Here is a 20,020-nt window from a genome sequence, read left to right as displayed (position 1 = left end):
TTCCTTCAGTTCCCTTGTTTCTTGCTACATGTTGCAAGTTGTTTCTGCTATATGTTCATAATTGTAATGGCTACATTGTATCTAAAAGACAGTACCCAAGTCTATCAAATTCCTCCAGCAGTCTCTTGCTACCTTTCTTGGGATTCAGAACATACATAATATGTATATTTTGGGTGAGTATTCAGCAGTCACTTATTTTCAGTATTAGGGCAGCCATGGGTCCATGCTTTACATGTCACACACTTCAGAAAGTCTCACTGACCAAGGCTGAGAGAAGCGCTAACATATTGGTACAAGTATAGGAGACAGTGTTAGTCTATATAAGCCAAGAACTGATTTCCTCATAGTGATGTTGACCTTTGAACATAACCGTGTTATTATTTTTAAAAATGTTAAAACATGTTTTACTTTTAAAACATGTTTAGCTCAGTAAAATATATTGAGGACCTCAGGTTGGTGTGGCATGTACAGTTCCTCTCCTCTACATGCTGGACCATTTAACTGGCTTGGTTTTGTACATATCTTGTACAGGAACACATAACAGTTTATGTGCGTAATGACCATACAGTGTCCAGAGGTAACCATCTCACAGAACTCCTCCCCATTTTACGGTACTTTCGTTCTTTCAACCCACTATTTAGTGATGATCCTTGTGCCTTGTGGGAGGAATATAAAGGGGTAGGGAAGTGGGGATGTGGGAGTTTTGATATAAACATTCTATCTGTGGATAAGCACTTACACTCAATAGTGAACAGTCATGGACTTTCTGCATTCAGTGATGGCTGTTGGTGGATAGAGATGCATTTTATTTGCAGGTGTAGCTATTAGTTGGTTGCCTTTGCCCATTAGGTGACTTCATACCCACAGACATATGGGTAGTACTATTTGGATTTGTTGAATTATAAAAAGAGAACATGAATTTGGGAGGAAAATATGTTGTGAGGGCCAAGGAGAGGAAATTGTAAGGAAAAGCCAGAGTGAGAATATGATGAAGATACATTGCTGATGTGTATGAGTTTTCAAAAAATATAAAGGATTTTTTGAAATATTATAGTATATTTAGAGTTCATTACTGTAGAACATTAAAGGCCTCCTACTCCAACATTCTGATGAGCACCTGGTTCACTAGCAGTGTCTTCCCACCCCCACAAATTGAAGTCCTTTAAATCTGTACTGTTTCCATGATTTATGATGACATCCCTATCTTATGTCTTTTTTGTCTTCAACAGATCCTGACAGTGTCAATGTTTTTGTTGAAAACACCCCTACTTCTCTTGGAATCTGCATTCTTATGAAGCACCTGGAAGGTCCAGTTCTGAGAGGATTCCCAATGACTCCTGTGTCTTGAAGACAATTCCAATAATTGCTTCCTAGAACTCTCATAGAAACACAGACTCTTAGGAATGTTCCTCTCACTTTCCTTTCTTTCACTCCAGGCTGTCAATCTTTATTTGGATGCTCAGAGCCACTGAACTTCTTCCTCTCATTTCTGCGGCTTTCTCAAATGAAGCCAGCAAGGCTTCTCTCTCTCTCTCTCTCTCTCTCTCTCTCTCTCTCCTTATTTCAATTAATCTTTTCTTAATTTTTTGTTTCCAAGTGATAAATATCTAAATTAAATATATTTTTGCCTTTCAGAAGATTTATCCCCTTCAGCAAACACATGAATAATGTGTATTATATTTTTAATTTAATTTTAATGATCTGATTAAGTAATTGAGCCTGTAATCCTTATAGAGAGACCACATAGCCCATCCTCATGGTAACAGATATGAAGTGAATGTATGTAAAAGAGAAAACCAATAGGAAAGAATAAATGTATATTAAAAGGAAAATTCTTTAGTGCTGGTGAATTCAGTGATCTGTATTGAAAAAGCATACAAATAAATATATAAAAGTGTAGTAATGAGCTGCAGGCAGCCTTCCTGCCACAGATCCCGGCCGCCTGCCTAGCTTATGCCCCAAAATAACAACACACAAATTGTATTCTTTTGAACACTGTCTGGCCCATTAGTTCTAGCCTCTTCTTGGCTAATTCTCATATCTTGATTAACCCATTTCTAATAATCTGTGTAGCACCACGAGATGGTGGCTTACAGGAAAAGATTCAGCATGTCTGACTGGATGGCTGGCTCCATCGTGTCTGCCTCACTGCCTTCTTTCCTCCCAGCATTCTGTCTGTCTTCCCTCTTACTCATGTACATTTACAAACTCAGCCTCTCCTCTTTGCCTTAAATTGCCTTGTAAAAGAGCAACAAGAAAAACCCAACTCGTTCTCAGTTTTGTGGTTAATGGTCTGTGTCCAGTGTTTATCACTGATAGACAGACCTGAACGTCCTAGACTGGGTTCCTCTTCCAGAGCTGCAGTGTGAAAAGTGGGCTGGTTTTCCTGAGCAGAATGAGATCCTGTTTGCATTTTCCTGCTCATTTAAGTCCTCTTAACCCAGGCTCAAAATATGAGGCTAATTCTCAGAGAAGAACTGACATTCATGGTGTTCATTGTAGCCATGACAGAAATCAAATAAACCTACCCTGTATCCACTTGTGAGTGAGTACATACTGTGGTCAGCTTTCTTGGTCTGGGTTACCTCACTTGGAATGTTCTTTCTCTAGTTTCATCCATTTGCATGCAAATTTGTTGTAATAAGGGCGGCAGGGGTGCGTCCCCGGCACCCAGCCGCCCGCATGGCTAGCTTATGCCCCGAAATAATTACACGGAAACAGTATTCTTTTAATCACTGCCTGGCCCATTAGTTCCAGCCTCTTATTGGCTAGATCTTACATATTGATCTAACCCATTTCTAATATTCTGTGTAGTACCACGAGCTGGCTTACCAGGAAAGATCTTAACCTGCGTCTGTCTGGAGTGGGAGAATCATGGCGACTCCTGACTAGGCTTCTTTCTCCCAGCATCCTGTCTGTTTACTCCACCCACCTAAGGGCTGGCCTATAAATGGGCCTAGGCAGTTTCTTTATTATTTAACCAATGACCTTCCTCCATCACAAATTTCAAGAAGTCATTGTTTGTGACTGCTTAATAGTACTTCATTGTGTAGATGACCCACATTTTCTTTATCCATTCTTTAGTTACTAGCTTATTTCCAAGTTATAGCTATTACAAATAATGCTGCTATGAACATAGTTGAACAAATATCCTTGTAGTATTATTGAGCATTATGGGGATATATGCCCAATAATGATATTTCTGTGTCCTGAGATAGGTTGAGGTAAGTAGTAGCTGTAAAGCAAAAGATAATATGCCTATAGTTCATAATCCTAGAGAAGCTAAGTAACAAGGTGAACTCTGAGGAAAACATATATAGATCCTCCTGGAAAGAAAAAATAAACAAGATTGCTTGACAAAATTGGAACCATGGGGGTTTGGGGAGAAGAGAGGGTGGAAGGAGAAAAGTAGGAGAAGGGAAGGTGGGAGGAGAACTTGAGGGAATGGGTTATCTGAGATAGAGGAAGGACAGAGATGAGAGCAAAGAAAGAGATATTTTGATTAGGGAGCCATTATGGGGCTAGCAAGGAACCTGACACTAGAGAAATTCTCATGAATCTACAAGGATGACCCCAGGTATGAAACTAAGCAATAGGGAAGAATGTGCCCTACTGGCCTTGCACTATAGTCAGACTGATGAACATCTTAAATGTCAACATAGAACCTTCATCCAACAACAAATGGAAACAAAGGAAGAAACCTGCAGTGGATCAATTGGCTGAGATCCCCAAGTTCAGCTGAAGAGTGTGAGGAGTGAGAATATGAGCAAAGAGGTCAAGACAATGATGGAAACACCTACTGAAACAGTTTATCTGAGCTAATTAGAGTTCACCAACTTCACCCAGACAGGGAAGGAAACAGCAATGCTTTTACCAACAATTTAGCTCAGAAACAACAGAGTCAAGAAAAGAAGTTGGGGTCTGTAATGTGATTCATGGATAACTAAGCCAGGTTATTGAACTCTTTTTGCAAACATGGATATTTACTAACATTTGACACCACTTTTCATTTACTTTGGAGTAGCAGTCTTCCATTCAGTACTCTCAGTTCCCTCAGGCTCCTCCCTCTGAGGATCCACCCACACCTACTTTATATTCATTCAGGAAGTATAAGAACTGTGGTGTTTAGTTTTCTGAACAAATCCATTGACAAAGGCTTTAAAAAGAGTTAACCAAGGTCTGTTGGAAATATGAAGCAATCACAATAGTCGCCAATCTGAGACATGATCCTGGCTGGACCATTTTCCAGTTACTGAGTCATTAACTAGCCCTGATATGACTGTGAGCTGTCACAGCCATGATAAAAATCTTGGATTTCTGTCGGGCAGGACAAATTCCTCACAGAATTGCATGGACCTGATGCTGGAAGGGCAGTGCAGAGAAGATGCAAATGCTTTGTAGGACCAGTCTTGTCTCCTGTCTGCAACTTCCAGATGCTTTACCTAATGGCTGAACTTATGAATACAGAGGTCCTGTCCTGCCATTTTTTCAGAACTCACAGAACACCAGAGCATCCCAGGCTCAGTTATGACATAATCAAAGGTAAGAAAAGTTCAAGACAATCTTCGTGCAAGAGAATTGTCTATATTCTGTCAATCATATTTTCAGCAAGTGTTGATTGGCCAGGCAGGACTTATAGGTAGGTCAACCAGACAGGAAGTAGAGTTGGGGAGATGAGAACAGGAGAATTCTAAGAAGGAAGAAGCCCATTCTCCCCACTCCTGCCCAGATCACCGAAGCAGCAGGATGTGATCTGCCCCATTGAAAAAGGTACTGAGCCACATGGCTAACATAGATCAGAATAATGGGTTAATATATGCTATAAGAGCTAATAAGTAGCCTGAGTTAATCCAATCAGATTTATAACTTATGGCGATCTCTGTGTGATTTTATTTGGGGCTTGCAGGCTGTGAGGTACTGGGCAGGACAGAAACCCCAACAAGCAGGCTCCGTTCTGGTTACACACACACACACACACACAAAAACATACTCTGGTTTCCAATGCTTATATGTTCTTTCTCAGTAACACTGTCAATACCATCCCAGCGTACTGTGAGGAATCATCAGTTATTCCAGGTTCCTGTAGAATCCAAGCTTGAGTAGACCTGAGCTTCAGATAAAGAATGTGTCTCAGATTTACAACAGGGACTATACATCATTTTTGCTGAGAGGCAGAATAAATAAGCCATAAGAAGGAGCTTACAGGAAAAAATGGATGAGCATGATAAAAGAAATTTCCCTAGGCCCATTAAATTAAGGAAATATATGAGTAACAATAGCAGAAAGTATTAAAGAAGAAAAGAAAAGACATGCTATCTGTGAGTAGATTAGGGACTGCCTGAAGCTAACTGAAGATCAGTGAGTGACACTGGCTGTATTGTCCTCACAGTCTCAATGACGGACATTCACATACATTTTATTACCAGATCCATACCTGTGTTTGATGTGCACATATTTTGTGAGGATGAAGGTGAGAGTGAAGGCCATCAGGGTTCTTGGGTCTTTGACCCTGCCTGATTTCCTTATTGGTTCTAACTTGAATTCCAGGGCTCTCACCATAGTGAATACTGAGATTGCCCTGAGTCTAGCACTTCACAATTTCTAGACAGTTTGGTCCTTTCAGGATCTGATCCTGGTGCCTATACAGAATCACTCTCCTATCTTTTAAAACATCACATTTTCCTACAGAAAATAACATTTTTTTTTTCGAGACAGGATTTCTCTGTGGCTTTGGAGCCTGTCCTGGAACTAGTTCTGTAGACCAGGCTGGTCTCGAACTCACAGAGATCCGCCTGCCTCTGCCTCCCGAGTGCTGGGACTAAAGGCATGTGCCACCATCGCCCGGCAGAAAATAACATTTTTATTACAGCATTGGGTTTTCCAATTTTAAAACAAACACTAGCCTCCCCACATTCTTGATGCCAGCATTTATGACTGTATGTAAGACAGCAGAAAAAAAAATTGTAGGATCAATATTCTGTGGATAACTGTGAATCAGTCTCCAGAAGGTAAGGAATGAAGGACAAATGAAACCAAAGGAATGAGAGAGAGAGGGAGAGAGAGAGAGAGAGAGAGAGAGAGAGAGAGAGAGAGAGAGAGGAGAAGAAACTTCCTCAGCTTGTGTTTTCTATCCAGAATCTGGACTACATGAAGTGATGACATCATTGTCTACTCTAAAGACCCATAACAATTGCTGGAATTTCATTATTCAAGTTGAACACCACTCACCAGAATTAAAAATTAAAACAAGAGTGGACTGTGCCCATGAGCAACATGGTGTCTGCCACACACTGAAATGAAGAAGGCAGGGGCTGCTGATCTGGGTTCTCAGCCACTGGTGTTCTGAAGGTAACTTTGGCTTTTAGGCAGGAAGTAGAGCTAGATTGTGTTTAGAGCATTTGAAAAGGAAAGGGAGGTCCTGATCCTGAGTCAAATTCCAAATCCCAGTTTCCCAGGATACCTGACACCTGAGCTGGGCTCTGTGGACAGAGGATGCTGTGGTAACCTCAGACATAAACTATTAACATAGTATGAGAAAATATGTCTCTCTAAAGCAAACACACTAACTTAAAGACATAGACACAGACAAACAGACATATAACAACTAAGATAAATCTACATAAACACACACATACTAGGGCAAAAGATATATGTATGCTAAAATCTTAAGTTATTTAAAAATATTCCTTTTTAGCCTATAACATTCATTCTACTTTAAAACAAAACAAAGCTCATTCACAATATACCTTGATAATACTGATGTATCCTAGTACACTTTCTCATCTGCATCTTACTCAAGGTGGCCCTATGTTCCCTGAGCTCTATACTATGTCATTTTAAAATGTGGCTTCCTGGGCCCAGCTGTCTGTGCAAACTCTGGTTATGGAGCATTTGTGGGCCTGGGTGTTTTTGTGCCTGCTAAAGATTGGGAAGAAAGTAACTGAGACCATGCCTGTGGCTCAGCACTTCTTGAGCGGGCAGATGGTGGAATCAGGCTTGGGCAGGCAGAAGAGCATGGTGAATTTCTGCCACCATACAGAGACATGTTTCCAGGCTTCACAGTGCTCTGCCTGGCAGATATGGCTGTATATGCTGCACGCTCATTCTCAGAGGTAAAGTGCTAAGTGCAGCTCCTGCCTGGCAGCCCCAGAGATAGCAGAAATGGTACGTCCACCATTTTGAAATTGGAGTGAGGTGGAGCCAACATCTAGAGCAGCCACAAACCTAGCTGCTTAGCATTTTAAAAGCTCTTCAAGTCAGTGGAGAATTTAAGACAATGCAATAGGACAGATTCAGGCATAAAAGACCTCTAAATGGGTCTTAGTGTTAGATAGATATAAATAGACTTGGGAGAGAGAAGAAAAAGAGTATTAAAACATCATAAAATAAATACTTTAAAAAGGGTAAAGTCTTTAAAGAGATAGAGTAAAGTAATAGAGTGAAAAAATAAGCCACATACAAATGGAAAATTCACAGAGATTCTGGATTCTGTGTATTTTTGTGTTTTCTTTGAATTTTTTTGACTGTGAAGGAGCTAAATACAGAGAGACATTTCATTGTGTGGTCTGCTAAGCTAATCCAACATGTATACTATAAAGCTATCTTGACTTCAGAATTTGGATCTAAGGATATGATGCTTTGGGAAAGAGTTTCTTCTTTTGTTTTCACAGAGGATGAGACCCTATGGATTGCATTTAGACCAATATGGTATGATAGACCATGCTCTCCTGAAAGGTTGCTGTGAACCTGCAAAAAATTACTTTGCCCAACTGCTGACTGAAAGAAACCTAGCAAACAGGATACACCATAAAAGACCTGATTAATGGCACCCCCAAGCAGCACAAAGCAGTTTGGAGAGAAAAAAACTGTGCCCATATTTCCAAATATTGTTTAGAAATGTTCTTTTACATTTAAAGTGGGATATGACATAGATATGAGTAATTTGAATTGGTATAAATTTTGCCTTATTAATAGAAATTTAGGGTCAATTTTGTTATATGTATATGTATTTCTGATCTTGATTAAGGTATTGTGATTGTGTAGTTCATTTAAAAATATAATGTATAATTAGGAAATATAGGTTGTTAATGGATAATCATTGATAATACTGAAGCTTGCTGTCATGTTAGTTAGATTTTTCTAGATATATAGAGATAAATTTCAGTTAGATAGGCATTCTTCATATCTTTCAAAGAGTACAGAATATGGCACTTAATGTTTTAATAACTTAGGACTTTTCATGACAATGAGACATATCTGCTCCTTTCAGCACCAATCTACTTTGGAAGATGGGCATCGAAGAGGTTCCTTATAGAGTTGGTTAGCCATTTAGTCAAGAAACTGCTTTTGCCTGGACTGTTGCATAAACTGGACACAAAGAACCTGCTGAACTTACCTAAAGGTGAGATGATCCTTCGGGGTTTGTGCTTCACTATAGAGTCTGCGAGACATTCAGCAGGACACAAAAGAAAGTGAACTGTCTTTAAATTTTTCTGCTTCATGGAAATGTCTGCTGGATACTATGGTCCTGTAGGCTGAAAATGGATGCCCCAATGATACAGAAAAACTTTGAGTGACTGTGCAGGCAGTGAGATGTCTCTATCATTTCCAGAGCTTTAGAAGTTGCTTACTTCTTGTTTACTTAGGTAATATTATATCCTTCTGGAGTGTTTGATGGAGTTGAAGAATGAATAGATAGTTATAGTTTTCCTTATTTATGATAAAAGATAAAATAGATATAAATATTGTGACTGTAATTCTTGCTTGATAATTTTTGTTATATGTAATTTTGCTATGCTAAAGCCTTATTTTTTGTTTAAAAAGACAAACAGGAAATGGTGTAGGAAAGTCTTCTTTCCATATGTTGCTTTCATTGGTTGAATAAAGAAAACTGCCTTGTCCTTTTGATAGGGCAAAAACTTAGATAGGAGGAGTAGACAGAACAGAATGCTGGGAGAAAGAAGGCAGGCAGAGAGAGCCACCATGGAGGCATCCGCCAGGTCAGACATGCTGAATTTCTCTCGGTAAGCCACAGTCAAGTGGTGATACAGATTAATAGAAATGGGCTAATCAAGATGTGAGAGTTAGTCAATAAAAGCCTAGAACTAATGGGCCAGGCAGTGTTTAAATGAATAAAATTTTCTTTTGGTGATTTTGGGGGTTAAGCTAACGGGATGGTGGGACGCAGCCTGCCGCTGCTCATACTACAGTCCTCGGGATTCACATGTGTTTAAGAGATGCCCTGAGTCTAGGATTTACACAGGTTCTTTAGCTTCTCCCAGATCTCATGCTGGTCACCACAGAATCACTTATACCTTGTGTGAATATCTGCATTTTGTTGATATCAGAGCATATCCTAAATTTAAAAGGCATTTTAATGGAATTGTTAAAATAGCTCTGTGCTTCAGATTCTTCCATAGCAGAACTGTTAATTTGGATCTAAACTATGATTTCAGGTGTCCAAGACTACAAAAAAAGCTGTATGGCATACAACAAGTTATCCCACCTGATGGATGTACATACGGCATTATCATTGGGGCTCACCGGTCTAGCTATTGTTAGATCCAGGCCAGGTGATAGAATTTGTCTTTATAAATATGGTGCAGGCTGATAGATGAATGAATCATATATAAACATGTGCACAAATACACACATACACAGAGGGGCGAGAAGAAGGAAGGTAGAGAAAAGGGGAAAAAGTTTAATAAATAAAATAAAAAACACGTATCACTATAGAAAACAAATTTGAATAAACATTTAAACACTTCAAGAATGACTACACACTACACCTATAGAGAGAATCCTGAATGTTATGTGAAGAGGGAGCCAAGACACAGAGGTGTCCAGATTTTATGTCTCTCTGAACAGGTTCATCTGTGAACCAGAGTTCTGTGAGCTTTTACCACCCCCTACTCGTCCTTAGGATTATGCAGTGAGGTTAATGTTTGTGCTCACTCATTGTGTGCTTTGCAGAGAAATATGTGGCAGTGTCCTCATACCCTAGACTGCTCATTTACAGGTACAGAGTGATCTTGACATTGTTTCTGGAGAGGATGAATTGGCCCTTCATGGCATCAACATAGTAGATTGAACTACTACCACCATTAATGAATGCTAACCACTCCAGCCCCAACCCTGCGGCCTGACAAACCCATTAATTCAGTAGTCACTGAGGGTGAATCTAGAGTCTGTATAGGAGAGTCACAGGGACTTTCAAGGCTGTACTAAGTCTCCCTCAGGCTCCACCAGGGGCACCTCACACTGGACACCTGAAAGCAAAGAGAAATCTGGTGATGAAACTGTCCAGGAGTCATTTTTTTCTTTCTCATGTCCAAACAACACACATCATCTTATCTCTATAAAAGACCTCTCAACATAATTACAAGGAAAAACCAGCTGAGCCTCAAGTCCATGATGAGTGTTCTGTGTTCAGTGGTGATCACTGAATGGGGAGACTTGGGAATCCAGGATTGGACTCCACTGTCAGAGCTGTAGGGTCAGCAGGCCTTATATTCATGGTCATGTAAAAGCCTTATTTGCATGTCTTCTTGCTACACTAAGTCCTAGAGTTCTATCTCAGAGGAAGCCATTTCTCAGAACAAATAAAAGTATTTTGGAATGATGACATTTATAGAAATCAACACATTATTGTAGTTTGGTCTTCATACTTTCCTGGTTAAGGATTCATCACTCTTTGTTTTGCTCTCTTTTGTGCATATGCACAGAATTTGCTTTCTTTCCATGATGTCATGTCTTCTTTGTATAAATGTATAATTAAGTAGTTCCACTCATGTCTGTGTGACATGAGTTCAGTCTGTCCTACTGTCTGGTCTGGACATGGCTTCTCCCTGGTGTGTCTTCTGGATACGGTCTGACCTTCCAGGTAATGTTTGCTGAACTCCATGACTGATGAGAACAGTTTGGAATTTTCTGAACTTTCTCACTTCTGAGACAAGGCAGTCCTTAGGCAACAGGGCAGGAACAATTAAGACACGTCTTGTCACTGTCGCTCTACCACTTTGTGGTTACTATGTAGACATATTTCTGTTTTCATCAAACTCACTTTTCTGTTTCCTGTTGTTCTCACTTTGATTCTTTTAATCTCTCTGCCATTTTCATCTCCCTAGTTTATACCAGGCAACTCATGACTCCCTTTATGTTGTGTTAGCCTCATTTTCATTTCTCTAATTAATATATTTGGTTTAACTGAATTTTGGAATAAGATTTAGGATGAACTTATTTTTTTTTGGTATTTAACAGTTTTTAATTCTGTTGTTTCCTTCCTGCTTATCCCCTTTCACTCAGCACAGCTCACTTTTGCTTTCACATCATCGATATTCCTCTGCTATTTATCCCCTTTGTTTCTCACTTAAGATGTCTTCCCTTCCTAGGATTTCCATTCTAGTTCCAAAATCTTAAAAACTGAAGCCATAAAAACACACACATGATATAAGTTTCTGAATTTGTCCAAAAAAGGCAGTGTTTGTTCCCCCAATCTTTATTATATTATTTTACATATAAATTTTCTAGTCCTATTCATATTCCTCCTATGCTCAGAGAACACAGAGAAAGAGGAGGAAGAAAGAATGTAAGACCTGAAGCATAGGTAATAGATCTGGGAAATCCTATGTACTGGACATGGTAATCACATTTATGAATCATAATGGCTGCTGTTTCATGTTTAATCCCTACATAAGACCAAGATTGTTAAAACCCTAGTGGAGATTATTCCCTCACCTTACCACCTATTGAGGAGATGTTGGATGTAGACAATTCCTGTAGAAGAAGAATGCTTGTTTTTTGAGACTGTAGTGATTTGTAGTTTCCTATGTGGCAATGTTTGTCTCCACACATGCACATATTGTCAACATTAACTGACTTTACCTGTCATGAAGTGGTGAAAAACTTACATTGGTGAGGATATGGAAGAGATTTGAAGGGGAAATAGCATAAAGGTGTGATCATATGTAATTATATGCAAGTAGAGTACACAATTCCTTAAAATAAAGAAAAATAGTTCCTACTAAATAACAGAATGGTTTAAAGACAAAATAAATCTCCAAAAAAATGCTTAAGTAAGCTTTTGCTAAATGTGATATACAGGGGGTAGTCAAGGCAACCTCAGTAAAAATAATGCTAATGAAGGTGTAATACACATTATTACAGGTGCTACACTGCAGTACCATGATAATAAATTCAGCTTAGGACCAGTATAAAACCAAAGAGAGAGAGAGAGAGAGAGAGAGAGAGAGAGAGAGAGAGAGAGAGAGAGAGATTCCTCAGTGGAGAAGTACACAGAATAAAATGTACAAGATCATTCATTGTATTGTTGTGCTGGCTTAGTGACACAAATGGAGGACCCTTGATGGTCTGTGCTTATTATTTGGGCTCTGCTCAATAAAGAGGTACCAGGAAGAGAAACACCAGATACTAGTTGAACGGTGGATAGGCGTTTTGGATTCCCATCAGTAAGAGTGCTTAGGAGGAGGAGGAGGAGGTATGTTACTCGGCCTCCCAGGCCTATGTGACAATTGTAGGATCTCAAGAGGAGGCAGATGACAATAACCATAAATTTTTATGTCTTATGAATTTGTTAAAAACACACCTAATTAACATTTCTTGAACATCTGCTGAGTTTCAAGATAGTGGGAAGCAAAGATCATTTATACCATAGATTTCCCACCATAGGAGACATAGGTGTTTGACCAGAAAAGCTGAAGTCAGACAAGCTATGAGCATAGGAAATTCTAAAAAAAAAATCCATTATAAATTTTTCAGTTAACATCCCTCTAAGGAGGAAAAAGCCAGGACAAATCATCCAGAAACTTAAATATTTCAGTATATAAACCTCAAAGTGACTAGTAAAATTGTATGATGTAATATTGATGGGAACATCAGGGGAGAAATGAAGGTGTTACTATCTTAGAGGACAGTGGTTTCACTAGTGTTTATTCACAAGACAGCTATTGTGATGTACAGCAAGATAAATATTAGTTATCAGAGATTGTAGTATGCTGAAAATACCTCATTAGATTTCTTTTTAAAATTCTGTTCCCACTTTTATTCACAGACAAGCTCGATTCTATGTGTCATTAGCATTGAGCTTGTCTGTGAATAAAAGTGTAATGACACATAGAATAAGGACTATGGGGCTGTGAGCTCCGTGGAACCTGGCTACACAGCTGGCTCCAATCCTGAGGGGACCTAAGAAAAACTTCATCCAATAACAGATGAAAATAGAGGCAATAACCCACATTGGAGCACTGGACTGAGCTTCCAAGATTCAGCTGAAGAGTGGAGGGAGTGAGAGTGTGAGCAAGGAATTCAATACTATGAGGGGTTCATCCACTGAGACAGTTTGCCTGAGCTAATGGTAGCTCACCAACCCCAACTGGACTGGGAGTGAATGAGCATGGGAACAAGATCTTCTGAATGTGGGTGACAGTTGTGGCAGACTGAGGGGCCACTGATAGTGACACTGGGATTTGTCTCTATTGCATGTACTAGCTTCTTGGAATCCTTTTCTCTTTGGATGTATACCTTACTCAACCTGGATGTAACAGGAAGGGCAATGGACTTTCCTGTTACAGGGAGTGGCGGCCCCTTGTTTGTCTCTGCTGCCTGGCTAGCTTATACCCGAAAAAATCACACAGAAACTGTATTAATTAAAACACTGGTTGGCCATTAGCTTTAGCCTCCTATTGGCTAACTCTCACATCTTGATTTAACAAATTTCTATTAATCTGTGTTCACCACGAGGTTGGGGATTACAGGGAAAGTTTAACGTGTCTGACCTGGCATCTCCATGGCGGCTCTCTGTCTGCTTTCTCCCTCCCAGAATTCAGTTTTTTTTTTTTCTTTTTGCCTACCTAAGTTCTGCCCTATCAGGCCAAGTAGTTTCTTTTTTGATTAACCAATGAAAGCAATGCAGAAACAGAAGGACTTCCTTACCACAGTGTGATGGAGGATAGCCCACAAGCCTATCCCTGAATCCCTGAATGCCACAAATTGGGATATCTGATATTCAGATCAAGGATCTGTGACTCAGATATCATTGCAGAGACCACAAAAACTTATTTGTAAGTGAATCAGTGTAAGTAAGAAGTCTTTGAAGGAAACAATAGAGAGAGAAATGTATAAAATTAAAATTCTGTAAACTTTTAAGATGTGTTTGAATACCCTGGTAGAGGTTGGGTATTTTACTTTAGCCAAAAACAAATTGATTAGACACCACGGATCTGAGAAGACCAGAATAGATGCTATGACCTACAAATTACAATGTGATTTGACAGCATTTCCAGAAAGGGACTGGAGGCTCAAGGACACCTTAAGCATTATGTTAGCCAAAAACATCCTGCATGCTCCTGAAGCTCAGCTGCTATCTCTAGCTGCTTTAGTTCCACAGTATAAGTACTAGAGTATAATCAAGATCAACAATGAAATAGATGTTCATGTTTCATGTGAGGGTAATAGATAGATAGAGGAAATCAAGGTTAATGGTTTATAGGTTCTACCAGGGTATTCCTGCATGATCAGTTGGCTCTTACTAAAATCCCAAATTCTGCTCTAACTGGAGAATTAACTGAAACTGTGTTACAAATCTAGGGATCTCACTCCCATTGATCTCTGAATCTCTTCCAAACTGATCCTGGTACTCACAGTATAGCCATGACTGCCCTGTTTGTTGCTCTCTATCTTGTTCAGATGAGATCATAAATTGTGTAGAAAAGTAAACATTACAGTGGAAATTGGGACATCAAAAATATTCAGATGCTTTAAAAATTAGTAAAAACTAATTTCTAGAATATTGCAATGGTGAGTCTGTGTTGGCCCTTAGTACTGCCTACTGGCCCTGAGCTCTCTGTAAGGTTTTATACAGGTTCACACTGGAGTTCCATCACAGAAGAGTAGTATATGGCTTTGTTCTCAGTTTGCAGACTGTTCAGTTTTAAGAAAAGTTGGCTTTTGAAAATGTTCTGCTGATGGTGATCTAGGATTTGAAAACTGAATTATAATCAGTATTTTCATTATACCATATTATTTCCATTAACTCCAGACACTTTTCTGGAGACTGGTGGTCCCAGTGTACAGCTGGTTAATGAGAACACAGAGAAGTCACGGTGAGAGACAGGGTCTTGGTCTGCTGTGATGGCTGCACCAGGTCAGGTACTGACTCCATCACCTGGAACTGGGACAGTGCACCTGGGGAAAAGAAACATCACCATCAGTCAAATATTCCATACATGATGTACCTGGTTATCTCCCCTGAATCTCTGAAACACTTACAGGTTGGACAGGTCAAGAATCAGAGGAGCAGCACCAGGACAGCCATGCTTTGCTGGAGCTCCAGTGAGAAGGAGATGGGGCTTCTCAGCTAGGCCATGGCTTTCATTCTGAGCCTGGGGGCTGCTTTGCATTGGGGGAGGTTCCTGAAAGGATAATGGAAGCCCAGGAGGTTTCACTTTCTTTTATGGTGACTGACTTTTGCTTCTGTTTCCAAAATGAATGGATTAAGTCTATATTTCACCATGCCCAACCATCAAATGCAGTGTTGTCAATCATTAATGAATTTATTTTCTTGAGAAAATTTTAACACAATATATTCTGATAATTATTTACTTTCTATCTTCTTTTACAGATCCTGCCCATCTCTCCAATTCCAGATTTTCATAAAAAGTCAGAGTTTTAAGAGTCATTTATGAGGACATATAAGGGTTTGCACATGAGGCATTCATTTCCATATAGACAGGTAATGGTTTAAAAATCCATAATAGTAATACATTTTTTCTTTTAAGAATTATTATACAATACACATATTTGCTTTTATAGATTACAATTCTTTTATCAATGTACAGTGATAATATTCAAGCCTCAAGAGTTGGCTCAGTATTAAGGCATCTGCCTCCCAGTATTAAAATCTCAGCTTGATTCACAACAGTTAGCTTAGAAGCTGGGTGTGATGGTTTATCCTATATTCCCAGCACTGTGACATTATGACTGGAGGTACTCTAAGTCTTGCCATCCAAAGATTCTGTCTGAGCATTTGTGTTCCAGGTTCACTGTGATATCTTTACTCAAAAATAAGATAGAAATCAACTGGTAAACATACTCAAACTCCTCTCTAGCCTCCTGACACATGTGCAAACCATGTACTATGCACACACAGCCTGTACAATTAGCATTTCTAGCTAGTCAAGCATTGTCCTTGTCATTGGATTCATGGTTTGTAGTTATTCACAACTGTGCCACGGATGCTGTAGACTTGGATGAACTGTTTGCCATGGAAGCCATAGATAAACTCCTGTAGACTTCTTTCCTCTCCACAGCTTTCTAACTGCACTTCTCACTGTGGACACTTCCATTCCTTTTCCAGTTATAGAGTGGCTCATTTAAGACTATAAAGGTAAGAAGTGCTATTTGTCTAAGTGCTTAATTCCTATTTTTAAGTGATTTTGGTTCTTAAACTTAAGATCTTTCATATTGGCACAAAGTACACTACCACAGAGCAACAAGCCTAGTTCAATGTTTTAAAACATCACATTTTTCTGTAGAAAATAATTTTCAATGACTGCATTTATGCACTACTAAAATAAACACCAGGAACCACAATTACTTCTTCCTAGGCACCCAGCATTTATAACTGATTCTGTAAAGGATCAATTTGCAACCAGGCAGTGTTGGCGCAAACCTATAATCCCAGGACTCAGGAGGCAAAGGCAGGCAGGTCTCTGTGAGTTCAAAGTCAGCATGGTATACAAAGAGCTAGTTACAGGACAGGCTCAGAGAAACCATATCTCAAATACACAAAAACAAAACCAAACAAAAAAATCAATTTACTGAGCATAGATTTGGAGAATGTTGGTATATAAAAGATAAATCAAAGCAAATGAAGAAAACAGAAGAAACAGGACAAGAAGTAGAGGAAACTGCACCATGAGCTGGTGACTCCTATTCTGAGTCTGGACTCCATAATCCTTTCAAGACTACTGTGTAGTTGAACCACAGCATGTGCTAGAATTTCACTACTCGTGTTCAACACCACACACCTGAATGAAAGAAAAATATGAGCAGATTACACATATGAGTAACAGTTTCTGCCACACATCTAAAAGAGGAAGAGAGGTCCTTTTGAGCTGGGTTCTCTGCCTCTGGTGCTTTTGAGGATCACTGGGATCTTAAGGAACTGAAATGTCCTCAGAAGCTTGCTCAGGGTAAGGGAGGTTCCGAGCCTGAAGTTGAACCTTGAATCCGAGCCTCACTGCTCACCTGTTCTCAGAGCTGTTTTCTGTGGTAAGATGATGTTGTGGTAATGACCTCTGTAATGTAAATTATTTATAGACGATGAGAAAGTATGCATCTCTGAAGCAATCACACAGATACTCAGACATATACACATAGACAGATATAAAACAACAGAAACAATCCATTCCAAAAGCACACATACAAGGGTCAATAGATATATGTATATTAGCATCATATAATATTTGAAAATATTTTTTCTACCTATAATTCATTGTACTTAAAAACAAATCACCGTGCTCATTCATAATGTAATGTGGTTACATTGATTCCTCCCACTACCCTCGCTAGTCTTTCTCTCTCTCCTTTGACCCTCTGTCCTCTCCTACTCTCATGTCTCTTCTTTTCTCTCCTCCCTCCTTTCCTGATTTTTTATACCAACTCTGCCTCTTTTTCTGCTCATCCAGAAGTGAGATTGCAGGGTCACATCATCTTGTGAAATTCTCTGAGTGTCCTCCCAGTTTCTATAATGTCTCAGTAGAACCACATTCCCATTTCCACAGCACAGACATTCCTTTTCCTCCATTCCAATAACACTTGGTCTCATTCTTTCCTTGGGTAAATGGCACTCATATCATTGGATACAGGCAACTAATTCTTTTTGGTTTAAGATCAATTTCTGTGGTTATGAAAAATGTTAGCTCTATGTAACCTCTTCTGCCCACTTTCACTGGTCAAGATGAAGCATCTCAATCATAGGATGCAGGGAAGAATAATGTGTGATCATGAGGACATCACCTCTCAACTCAGGGTTCCCAGAGCTATCTGTTAACCTCCTGACTCAAAATTTAGAGAAGTGAGAGAAAGGAGTTTTTCTTGGAAAGAAAATTTAAACTGTTCTCTTGGATGACACACATCTTGTTATAACCATTAATGGGGAGTACTGATGCTTCAAACTCAGTATTTTTTAATAAAAATGATAAATATATTTTAAAATATTACCATTTGAATCAAGGTCTTATATAAATTACACAAGAACTAGAACATTGGGTCAAATCACAGCATTGAATGAGAATTTTTTAAAAAATACACTGCTTTAATTAGGGGTTTATGTTTGTGCGTGGGTAATGTAGTGCTCATGAAGATAAACAGATACGACAGAGTCCACTAGACTCACATGTGGCTCTGAGATGTCTTCATCTTCTAGGGTTTACTGCCTTCTTTAGCTTCTTCAGGAACTAATGCTGATCACTGTACAGGAGCATTTTGCTCTGTGTGATGATCTGCATTTTGTTCATGTAAAATCACATCCTAAATTTAAAAAGTAATTATAATGGAGGTGTGAAAAACAAGTTTTTGCCAAATAAGAACGCTTCAGTGTGTTCTAAACACAGAACTCAGGATCCATAAATAAAAGAAGATATGGGTGTGGCAGCCAACCAGGTATACCATATAGGGAATGGGAAGAATGAACAATCACTGGGACTCACTGGACAACTAGACTATCTAGTCATTGAGAACTAGGCCCAGTGATATAATTTGTCTCACAATAAGTTGTACAGATTTTAGAAAACTCCATCATATGTCAGCACACACACACACACGTACATGGAGAGGAGTGAGACAGAAAGATTAAGAGAGAGAAAGAGAGAGGAAGAGGGAGAGAGACTGACACATAGACAGAGATAAAGGGAAACAAAGAGAAACACTATAATAAACACACATAACACAACTGGAAACAGAAATTTGAGTAATCATTTGGACATTCAAGGATTACTACACACTATACCTGTAGAGAAAATCCCTAGTGTGATATGAAGAGGCAGTGCAGACACAGAGAGGTCCATCTTCCATGCTTTTCTAAGCAGGTTCTTCTGTGACCCAGATCTCTAAATGCTCTCAGCGCCCCCTGCTGGTTCTGTGTTCCCCACAGCGGTGTTTTTGTCTGAGTTTTCAGTAGCATTTACTCACTGTGTTTCTTGCACAGTAATACATGGCTGTGTCCTCAGACCTCAGACTGCTCATTTCCAGGTACAGAGTGTTCTTGGCATTGTCTCTGGAGATTGTGAACCGGCCCTTCACAGCGTCCATATACCAGGTGTTACTACCATCACTGCTAATGGTTGCGACCCACTCCAAACCCTTCAGGGAAGCCTGGCGGACCCAGTCCATGTAATAATCACTGAAGGTGAATCCAGAGGTTGCACAGGAGAGTTTCAGGGACTTTCCAGGCTGCACTAAACCTCCCCCAGACTCCAGCAATTGCACCTCACATTGGACACCTGTAAACACAAAGAATTCTGGTTAGAAAACGGACACAAAGGCATTTTTTCTTTCTCATGTCAACACAACACACAGCATCTCATCTTTATGAATTACCTTTTAAAATAAGAACAAAGGAAACCAATGTGAGCCTTAAGTCCATGGTGAGTGTCCTGTGTTCAATGTTGAACCCTGACTGGGAGAACTTGGGAATTTAGTGTGTGTCTCCTCTGCCAGCGCTGCAGGGTCTGGGCAGGGCTGGATTTTATGAGCACAAAGAAGCCTTATTTGCATATCTTTCTCCCATAACAGACTCTGTAGTTGGACCCGGGCAGAAGGCAGTACTCAAAGCAGATAGAAGACTTCAGACACACTGATGACAGTTATAGAAAGTGAAGAATTAATGTAGCTCTGTTTATACATTTTTTCTTGTTAGGGATTCACCACACTTTATTTATTTCCCTTGTCACCATATGTATAGAAAATGTTTTGTTTCCACACTATAATGCCTCTTTAGGAT

At 39.5% G+C, this 20,020-nt stretch overlaps 1 gene segment (V, D, J or C); it reads right to left on the bottom strand.

The window, feature by feature from the left end:
• Positions 1–15,161: 15,161 nt before the first annotated feature.
• On the bottom strand, positions 15,162–19,663 carry LOC130882841 (Ig heavy chain V region 6.96-like). The segment is given in 4 exon segments: positions 15,162–15,201; positions 15,286–15,428; positions 19,210–19,520; positions 19,618–19,663. Coding segments are annotated over 4 exon segments (540 nt in total).
• Positions 19,664–20,020: the final 357 nt, after the last annotated feature.

The sequence above is a fragment of the Chionomys nivalis genome, chromosome 10 (assembly GCF_950005125.1).
Source record: "Chionomys nivalis chromosome 10, mChiNiv1.1, whole genome shotgun sequence".
Taxonomy (NCBI): Eukaryota; Metazoa; Chordata; class Mammalia; order Rodentia; family Cricetidae; genus Chionomys; species Chionomys nivalis.
The sequence above is the reverse complement of the archived record's forward strand: the minus strand, read 5'-3'. Positions and strand labels throughout refer to the sequence as shown.